This window comes from Syngnathus acus, chromosome 10 (assembly GCF_901709675.1).
Source record: "Syngnathus acus chromosome 10, fSynAcu1.2, whole genome shotgun sequence".
NCBI lineage: Eukaryota > Metazoa > Chordata > Actinopteri > Syngnathiformes > Syngnathidae > Syngnathus > Syngnathus acus.
In genome coordinates, this window is record NC_051095.1 from 12,766,956 (window position 1) to 12,777,214 (window position 10,259).

General features: G+C 42.4%; 2 protein-coding genes across 2 annotated transcripts in view; both read left to right on the forward strand.

The window, feature by feature from the left end:
• The window catches only part of sncb (synuclein, beta), a 10,690-nt gene extending 5,501 nt beyond the window's left edge, over positions 1 to 5,189 (forward strand). Inside the window, exons 5-6 of the mRNA XM_037261847.1 lie at positions 1,463 to 1,543; positions 4,429 to 5,189. Coding sequence (XP_037117742.1) covers positions 1,463 to 1,543; positions 4,429 to 4,458 — 111 coding nt within the window. The 3' untranslated portion in view covers positions 4,459 to 5,189. The remainder of the gene's footprint in view (positions 1 to 1,462; positions 1,544 to 4,428) is intronic.
• Positions 5,190 to 6,975: 1,786 nt separating this feature from the next.
• Positions 6,976 to 9,975, forward strand: LOC119128944 (G protein-regulated inducer of neurite outgrowth 1). Its single transcript, XM_037261845.1, has 2 exons — positions 6,976 to 7,400; positions 7,727 to 9,975. The coding sequence occupies exon 2, from the start codon at positions 7,748 to 7,750 to the stop codon at positions 9,578 to 9,580; it is 1,833 nt and encodes a 610-aa protein (XP_037117740.1). The 5' UTR covers positions 6,976 to 7,400; positions 7,727 to 7,747; the 3' UTR covers positions 9,581 to 9,975.
• The last annotated feature ends 284 nt before the right edge of the window (positions 9,976 to 10,259 follow it).

The window sequence follows — 10,259 nt, forward strand, 5'->3', positions numbered from 1 at the left end:
AGTTGGGATCCTCTTCACTGCCTGGCAAAGATAGTGAACCTTACTGGCTTGTTTACAGTTTTGGAGGAGCAACACCACAGCTCATTTTTACACCCTGGCAAAGGCTTGCTTACAAACTTCATTCATATCATTCATGTCTGCAAAACCATAGGCCAAAACAACACATGCAATGGTATTCCTAATTTTCTACCAAAGCAGTAAAATTACAAAATGTTGCCATTACTTGTGTCAAATGGTGTAGGACGGTTTTGTAAAAGTAAAATAAAGCCTTTAATTATATTTACAGTAAATTAGTGTAGGACTGCACTGCACACTGTTTTTTCCAATATGTTGTCACACTTGTCTACACTGCAACCCGCAGTCGCAACAATAAACAGTCTCTCCAGCAGACAATTTATATCGAAGTCATCAAAGTTAGCCTATGTGCCAAATAAAGTGACATTCAAATATGTTAGCTTTTATTCAAGGAGTCTCCTCGGCTTTCTTCTCTTGCAGTCAACTTGAGCACTGTGCAAGATTAGGGCCTGGTGTCCACCCTAATTGACTTGATTAGCGGAGGTTTAAAAATAAGAGTGGTGACCCACTAGCTTTCTATTTAGGTCTCATTGTTGCACAGAGAGTGATGAGCAAAGTCCCAAGAAAGGAAATAGTCGATGCTTTGTTTATAAACTATTGTGTCGGCAGGAGGTCATTTAAGTGACTATTCCACCTGTATTACCGGTTGTAGCTTAACACATCAGATTAAAGTTGTTTACCTGGGACTGAATCCTAGGAAGAGGGCTGTTTGGTTTAAGGCAGCTATGTTAGAATGAGTCTATGCCTGCAACACATGAGGTACATTGTACAGTCAATTGTTCTACTATAATTCATTTTAAAATTTAAAAATAGGCAATTTTTTTATATATACTTTTTAAAATTAATTGCCTTATTAGTCATCAGTTTTCTGAAATTTATCTGGCCAAAAATCAGATTCCCCATCGACTTGAAAAAAAAATCCATATTTGTCGGATCCTTCTTTATAGTATAGTTTATAGATCCTTATTCAGAGCTGCGCTGCAACTGACTGATTACTTTCTAATATATTGCCTCTCATGTAGGGGGGGACCAAAATGTCATGAAAAGCTCTCATTATGTTGCAGTCTGCACCACAGTCTGTAAGATAGACACATACTTGCTCATATGGTTAATCACTGACATAAATAATCAGCAATGTATATTTAATCTAGGTAAACAGTTTTGTCAATTTTGTAAACTGACGGAGGACATTTGGGCATCAACACAGCCGTCTCCTACCAGTCAATCTTTGTATTCCTTGCAATGAGGTGCACCTGACCAAAAGTGAGTGTTCTTTTGAGCAAGAAATTGCTGCTTGTGGCGGGGTCGTGAAATACAATACGCCAGAGCACAAATCATTATTGCATCTTTTCAGCCTTCATATTTGTTTTCTGTCTGTGCCATACAGCCTGAGGAGTATGGGCAGGAGGCCAGGGAGGGCCAGTCTGAGGGAATGGCAGAAGGAGAGACATATGATGACACCCAGCAGGTAATCACCTTGCACCACACACTTGTGTATATGGCTATTTTTTGCAACACTAAAATATTTTGTTTTACAATCAGGGGTGAGTCCATTAACTGTCAGTCGAGAATAGGCCCGTTAGTATTAATTGGCTCCGTATGCACATGACTGTATCTATGCAATATTTCCATTTGTTTTCTTATTTTCCTCCTATCTTCCTTTAACTGAAAGCTACGAAACCTCTCGGCTATGGATTAGCACGGAATTCTACTATTTTGATAGACACATTTTAAATAAATGTGCTCAAATGACCTTTAGTCATATATTATTGATATTCAATATGTGAAGACAATCATGCTTATTGTTTCTCACCTGAACAACATTTTTGAAAAATCACAATGTCCCATCAACTGGTGAGCTATTTTTTTAGAAGAGGTCCACTGGCTACTGATATGGTCATTGAGGGCTATCTGGTGTCCACATTGATGACCCCTGCTTTAGATCATACGCACTCAGGGACAGAGCCAGAACCTTTTCAGTGAGTATGCCTAAAGATGACAGGTGCACATTCACATATCCACAGTGGCCAGTGGGGTGACGCCGTCCACCATTGTATATTCATCCCTGTACTCATTTCACTCTGCATCATTGAACACAGTTTTGCATCAAACTGATTCTCGATTACAATCAGACTGAGAGGCGTTTATGTTTTAGTTATCTCAGAGGGATCAAATATTTTAAACACCCCCAAGTATGACTCACTACATCATTGCAAGATACACTCACAGTCTTGTTAAATTACCTCTGTCAATACAAATGAACATTTTTGGCTATCACTTAAAATATGTTTGGTGTGGTTCTTATTGAGGATCCTACTAAATTGCGTACAGATTAAGTGTTTTCAAATGAAATTACAGGGTTGTGTGGGACAGCACACAGCAAGTGTGACGTAAATGGTTTATATTTGGAAATTACCCGCTCAGGGAGAGAATCAGCTATCCTAAATATGTTGCAATGAAAACGTTTAAACGCCTTTACGCTCATGATGATATTTACACCATGTCATTTTCTAGCGTTTTATTTGTAATTGTATTGATTTAAAAAGGAAATAAATATTTTCTATTTATTTATTTTATTTGCTATTAAAATATCCACATTTATCTCGTTTGATCTTATTTAGTCTGGGTTCCATTTTCTTTTAATTTGTTCCACATTTCTGCACCAGTCAATGAAAAAGGCAACACTGCATTTTTCATCATTCACATTTCATGCCATCCATGTTCTCTTAGTCGTGTCCTTCCCTTCCCCCATCCTTCTACACGCAGCAGTGTACCACGCTCGTGGTCTGAGTGGGTGCGGTGATGACGTTCACAGCCTTGGTGCATTGTGGGTAACATCCGTGTCTCCCTGCATTGCTGTAAATGTGGAATCTGCTTAGGATAGAATTTGCATTGAGCCTCTCTCTGCCTGAATTGATGGGAAACCCCCCCTGTTAATTCTAAAGACGACATCAAATGACCAAGGAGTATCACACGCGGAGCCTTTAAGGCTGTCATAATGTTGAGCAGTTGGAAGGATGCTGGGGATGAGCTCACGACTCGTCCTTGAAGCTTTTCTGCAGCCCGGTGCTGCCCTCTCTAGGCATTGACTAAGCACAATCCATGCACTGACGTCATCTTTCATTTTTGTACATGCTGGGTCATAAGAGCTGTTTTTAACCCATGAGTTGAGGTGAAGAATGATGAAGTTATATTTGGGACTCATTTAGCTACATAAAGGGCCAGAACAGTTTTATATCCTCAAACTCCTTGTGTTGTTAATGATGAAATAGTTTATTGCCATGGTAAATGCCAAAAGGCTGACACAAGAACACAGTATGTAATCTGATGTAAGAGTCCTGTAATATTTGTTGCAATTATGTATTGAATTTATTTATCATTTACTCATTGCGCACAAATTCACACAGCCACGAAGTCATATTGTTTTTTGTAGAAGTGGATGACATCACCTATTATGAGCCAAGACCAAACAAATGATGACTTTGGTGTAGAATGAGGGTGCTGGAAAATATCAACACAAAACCTGAAATGGCAGATAAAAAATGGAGCTAGAGTTTGGCAAGATAAAACCAGAATCTGCAATGTCTCGTTATTTTCTTCTTTCGTCCTTTCTCTTTCTTTTTGTTTGTAATCGATCGATCGATCGATCGATCGATCGATCTATCTATCTATCTATCTATCTATCTATCTATCTATCTATCTATCTATCTATCTATCTACAGTCGTATGCAAAAGTTTGGGCACCCTTGATCATTTTCATGATTTTCCTTTATAAATCATTGAGTGTTCAAATCAGGGATTTCAGTTAAATATATCATATAGCAGACAAACACAGTGATATTTGAGAAGTGAAATGAAATCTATCTATTACACCCCCTAGTGTTGTGAGCAGTGTTGGGATCCAGGTGATTTGGATGGTAAGAAAATGCAGGAAATGCAAATGAATTGTGATTCTGTTCCTGATTTGGGCCATAAACGGTCCAAAATTAAGCAAAATTAAAATAGCAAAAAGAAAAAACCTGTGTTTTCGAATATAAAATTTGATGTTTGCAAATGCCTTATTTTGAAAAAATGCATCAGTCTTATTTACTGGTGAGAGGCTTAAATTCTGGTGATTTGGACAATTTATCAAAAATATCTATCGATCGATAAATTGTTGATTCATCCCTTAATACAATTCACATATGGGATCCAAAACAGGTGGCAGCACATTTTGCTCTTTTGGGTGACGCTGCTGCTATTAAACATCTTAAAAACACTTCTATACCCTCCTACTGACAATATCTTATAAGAAATTCCATTTTGTATATGTAGCTGACAACTCATCGCACGTCATGTTTGTTCACCCTACAGGAGAGCCAAGACTACGAACCGGAAGCATAAAAGCGTCAGTGAGCCACCATTCAACCAGCAGCACAATAATATTTATAATAATAAAGGACAAATGCTATTCCAATTATTCCCCTGTTTAAAAAGAAACTCCCAAAAGACAAGAATTCCCGCTGAAAAATGTTCTTCCTTCAAGACAAATCTTTTATGATTATATATTGTAAATGTAATTAATGTAATGTGTTGGGTGTCGGTATTTATTGAGCTGTAGGATTGTCCTTCACTGTCTCATTTCCTTGATTCCCTCCCAATGAAATGAGACCAGAATCAGGGCTTGTGAATGTGTATTTTGTGTGAGTGTGTGTGTATATGTATTTAGACATGTGTAATAGATGTTCATCAACTTCCAATGAGACATTGGGAGCTGAAAAAAGTTACAGTCCAAGTTGCAAGCAGATATTTACACAATATCCTCTTTTAAGTGTCGACAATGCTTGTTTGTGGGGTCCCTTTTTTTTTCCATTTCCTTCTGGGATGTTTTTAAAATAAGAGTTTGGGATTTCTTTTTTACTTTGTATCTTTCTAGTTGCTTGTGAAATCATTCCAGTAAACTATCTGTTGGGACATGGACAGTATACATGTTTGTGTGTGGGCGTGTTTGTGTGTACTGACAATTTTATCAACTTAAAGTCAATATAATGTCTTGAAATCATAATGGTTGTCATATAAAAATGTGCTTTAAGTTGCAGGACTTGTCAATAAAAAGGTTTATGTGTTAAGCCGGACATGCAAATCCTCTGTAAATAAAAAAAAGTAAAAAAGAAAAAAATAATAATTTGCCTGAATTGAGAACTTTTTTCATTTCTCTCGTTATGTAACCATTTCAGTCATTGAACCAGGCTCGTCTATTTTGCTTGCTTCTGTCAGACGGGTCAGGATGTTTAGAATTTGCTGCGATGGCTCTTGGCTCAGCTGCCAGGATGCCAGTCCGACCGTGCGGTTTTGTCCGTGTTAATCCGACTGGAACGTGCAGGCTCACCAATGTCTGGCCCCAAACCGAGGGTATTAAACGGCGGCTCGGGCTGCAGTTGCCTCAGACTCATGCCGTGTACCCAGCGGGGGACCAAAAGTGGAGCCATGGCCTCGTTGAAGAAGTCCTTTGAGGGCCTCAAAGGCAGCAGCCACTCTGCAGTCAAAGGAGTCACGGAAACTGCAGGTAAATCCGCTCGTACGATGATGACACGTTGAAAATAAATACGTTTCGCAAAGCAACCTGGTGTGGTCTCAGTGCAGGCAGCTCAGGAAGCTGTGCAGCAGGTGGCAGATTCATCCAAAGAAACAGCCAATGCAGGTACCCTGCACATTTCAGCCATTTGTCTTCTCACTGACTGCAATCGTCAGAATGTACTTATGGCCAACGTTTTCCTCCAAAAAATACAAAGAGGCTAAAGAGGCCCTTTAGCTAATTCCACAGGATAAAACAAACCAATCACGCAAGCAGTGATACATTGTTGATTGAATGTGGTCATTTTGAAAAACTGCATGTTGACCTTTTCTGAAATGTTTCTTATTTTTAAAACGGATGTAGTTGCTCAAGAAGCCAGCAAACAGAGCCAAGCGGCTATAGGCAAAGCTGCCGACAAGGCCACGGACACCATCAAGGAGTTAGGACAGAAACGGGACACCAAATGATCCCTTCATTCATCTTGTTAAACTGAAGCCCACTCGTCATCATCATCCTCGACAGATTCCCGACGAATAACTATGCTAACAGTTAAAACTAAGAACCATTACAAACATCACATAACTAACATTCCAAAAAATGCATTTTCCCCTCTCACTTGATTCTACCTGTTTTCTAACCACTATGTATTTTGTATGTGTGACTTTTGTAGGGGAAATAAAACCAGAATAATTTCACTTTTTTATGTCTACATACCTATGGAGAGATAAGACTGGATAGTCCTCACTGTTGATAAATTGTTAGAAGCAACACTTGCTGATAAGATGGCCTTTGGCGGGCTGATGAGAGTGTGTTGGTTCACCTTGTCCCGAGGCGGCACACCTCTCTCCATCACACTATGTGGTTGCTAAGCAACAGAACTCCGTGGGGGCCAGGGATTGGTGGAGGTCTTTGAAATAGCTTCAGTCAGCACACCATGTTCTGGCCAAGCTCAAACTTATGACTGTATTTTTGGTCATCAGAAAATGGAAGCCGTGCAAATTAGGAAAACAGAGCTATGTACTTGTACACTCAATGCACACGTCGAGTCAGGCTTTTCAAGTCTTAAATAAGAGAGCGTGGATGTTGTATAAAAGACAGTGTGATGTGCAAGTGTTCATGTGTGGGTGGCTTCCTTCAGCCTCCTTCAGGCTCCAACCTCCTTTTCTGTGCAACACAGCAATTTCAGCAGTATTTAACGATAGCCACTGCTTTGAATTCATCTTGTAACAGGTCTGTGAAAAACAACATTAAATTTGCAGAGCAAATGTATTTGTCATCTTTTCATGGTGAGCTTGCTTTACACGTGCTGTTTCCAGGAAAAACACATGAACAGTAGTTCAATACTAATGTGCCACATGGATTTTTCACGACTCACTTTCTCTTCAGAGGCTGATTCTGTTGTCGGATATTGTTATACATCACATTGTTGAACCCCCCAACCTCTGAATGAGATGCTAATTACTATGAATGGAGTAGATAAGAGCTGAATATGGATTTTTTTGCCTCCCCCCGTACATTACCACTCACCACAAGAACCTGAGTGTGGTTTCCAGGGAAACTGGAAATGTGAAGCTTTTCAACAGGCACAGCAGCCAGACCGACAATTGCCTCAGACAGATTCTTCTACGGACAAACCTGTAGCCACAGCAGTCAGGACCAGTCAAGAGCAGGAAATTCGAGCGCGTCCATCAGCGTGAAGTTTGGACCATGTTTGACCTGAATGTGACAGATTGTTTTGCAGAGGCTTCTTGAGTCTGAATCGACTGCTCAGGTACATCTCCAGCTCTCTGTTTTATCATGTGGTGTTTGTATTTTGTATTTTCTGATTCGATCCACGTTACTCTCGTGTATTCCCTTGGTTGAATTTACCGAAGCTAATCGTCGAACATGTTGTTTATTGCATATCGAATGAGACAGACTATCACAGTATGTTGTGCTAGATCAAGCAAATAATTGTAAAGAATTCCATGTGTATCCCAGTTCATAGTGTCCTAGTTGATGACTTTTGTCCATTTCAAATCGCAAAGAAATTAATATGGAGCAAAATGTGCTCGTTAGTACAAACAATATGGCTCAGCACTGTGTTTTTCCATGCAGGAACATCTTGCACAGGACAAGATGGGAAGTCTTAAGGATGAGACGAAAGGTTTTGGTAAAGAGAGTGGAGAGCGTTCAGCTGGTGACCCCGCGCTCGAAGGTCCTCTTATAAGAGAATCAGCAGGTCGAGGAGGCGCTCAGATAGAACTGCTCCATAATGTCAGCACCAGCGATGCCAATGAGAGTTTTGCTGAGACAATAGAGGAAGCACAATCGGGGAAGGTTTGCGACAGTAGTGTTCGTTCAGATTTCCCAAGCGTAAAAGACATTGAGCAGACCGAAGCTGTCCGTTTGAAACAACAATCCGACGGTGACAGGTCAACAGCGCTGGATGGGCCGCCCAACTGTGGAGTCGATGTAATTCAAAACACTGACAAGGCGGCTGAAGAAAAAGTCTCGTTTTCATTGCCGCCGACTGCCGATCCTTCTGACCCAAATTCCCCAGCACCTTTTGGGCAGCACCATATGCGCACGCAGGTCAGTCTAGAGGTGGTCCAATGTCACTCAGCTGCCACGAGCCCAATGACCCCTCCGGAGGGCGGTCATGCTTTCATTTTCCCAAGCTCCTCTCGCAGATCTGGAGCTGATGCGGGAATGCAGACCGGTACGCAAGTGAAGCTTTGCTCCGTGGCCACATCTCCCATGACTCCAAAGACACCCTCGACCACAGCTTTCCCAGCACTCGCCGAGACAGATGACGGGACGCAAACGATTACTCCCAGAACAACAGGTCCACCAGAAGTTGAGTTGTCTTCTACAGAAAGTGCCGCCTGTTCTCCTGCCGAAGAGTCACAAGTGGAGCATAGCAATCACCAGGATAAGCCACAACGGATGGGAAGTATGGACCAAGATATTACCATCTTAGTGACCCACTATGATAATGACAAGATGGAAGAGCAAGAATGGGAGGATCCATCTTGTAATCCCCTAGAGATGAACAAAAATGAAGAAAATGCTAACAAGAATTTTAAGAGGGAGACAAGTGTCTCGACAGAAAGTGCCAATCCTGACCAGGAATCAAACGCAAATCCAAATCAAAGCAAATCACCGAATATCAACCAAGTTATACACGAGGAAAAAGAAGTGTCAAAGCCGGCTGTCCCGGAATCTCCAGCTCCTGACGGCTGCCACAGCATCCGCACACAGGTGAGTCTGGAAGTGGTGCGGTGCCAGTCCGTGGCCACCAGCCCTATGACCCCACCTGGGGGCGATCACGCCTTCCAGTTCCCAACTCACTGCGAAAGAACGGCGGCCCAAATGACAGATGCAGAGACGCAAGTGTGTCAGCAAGTGGAGTATCGCTCTATTGCTACAGCACCCATGACACCGAGAACGCCCACCGCTACGACATTTCCTGAGATCGCGCAGGAAGCCGGCGCAGTGAAAAACAATGATGAGGGGGAAGAGGCGGAGGAGGGAAGCCAAGTTAAAAGTGAGGAGAAGGAAGACGTGACTGTGGAAAATGCGGTAGAAGAAGCTGAAGGGGAAGACGACTGCAAGGAGAAGAGTGAGGAGGTGGTGCAGGAGGTGAGCTGGGACGAGAAGGGCATGACGTGGGAGGTGTACGGGGCGGTGGTGGAAGTGGCTGTTTTGGGATCCGCCATCCAGAAGCACCTGGAGAAACAGGTGAAGAAACAGAAGAGGCAGCCCTCGTTACCTCCACCTCCACCCCTCAACCCCTCAGCCACACCGCTGGCTTATGAGGTAGCCCAGGGAGGGGCGAGCAGGTGTCAGGCAGGGAAGAGGAGAGAGCAGGACGACAATGAGGGCCGTAACAGACGAAACCCATTTCGGCTTCTGATGGAGAACATGCAGCAGCCACATTGTTGCTCTCGAACGCACACCACAGAGTGACTTAGGGGGAGGGTTAATGACGATTTACTATTTACCACCACCTAGCGTGTTCAGGGTCTTGAGCAGGGGTAGGCAAGTCCGGTCCTAGAGAGCCGCTGTCCTGCCTGTTTTTAAAGTTTCCCTCCTTCCCACACCTGATTAAAATGATCAGGGTGGTTATCGAGCTTCTACAGAACTTGCTGATGAGCGGATTATCTGAATCAGTTGTGCTGCAGCAGGGCGAATTGGAAAACAGGGACAACAGTGGCTCCCCAGGACAAGACTTGCCTACCCCTGGTCTTGAGTGAGCTGGAGCCTATTCTAGGTGACTTTAGGGTGAAGGGTGGCAGGGGACTGCATGATGCCTCATGTCTTGGCCAGGCATTCTGTAGACTTTCGTTCAAGTGGTAAAATCGAACCTCCAAAGTTGAACATAATCCATTTCATGATGGAACTCTTAGTGGAGTTGTATATTCCTGCTGAAATTATTAAATTCATGTTTGTCTATCAGCAACAATCCAGTCGTCATCCAAAATGGGCTCCAGTTTCACGCAACCCTGAACAGTAAGCATGTCTGTCGGCAGGCAGTGTAACACACATCTTGAGCTTCATGGTTGCTTTGTTGGTCAAGTACTGTACAAGTAATATATGTGTTGTGAAATACTGTGAACTAATGTTTTCAGTGAAGTAGAAATAGGAC

Bases quoted from the DNA above. Each gene is read 5' to 3' on its own strand.
- LOC119128944 (XM_037261845.1), top strand. From the start codon at position 7,748: ATGGGAAGTCTTAAGGATGAGACGAAAGGTTTTGGTAAAGAGAGTGGA.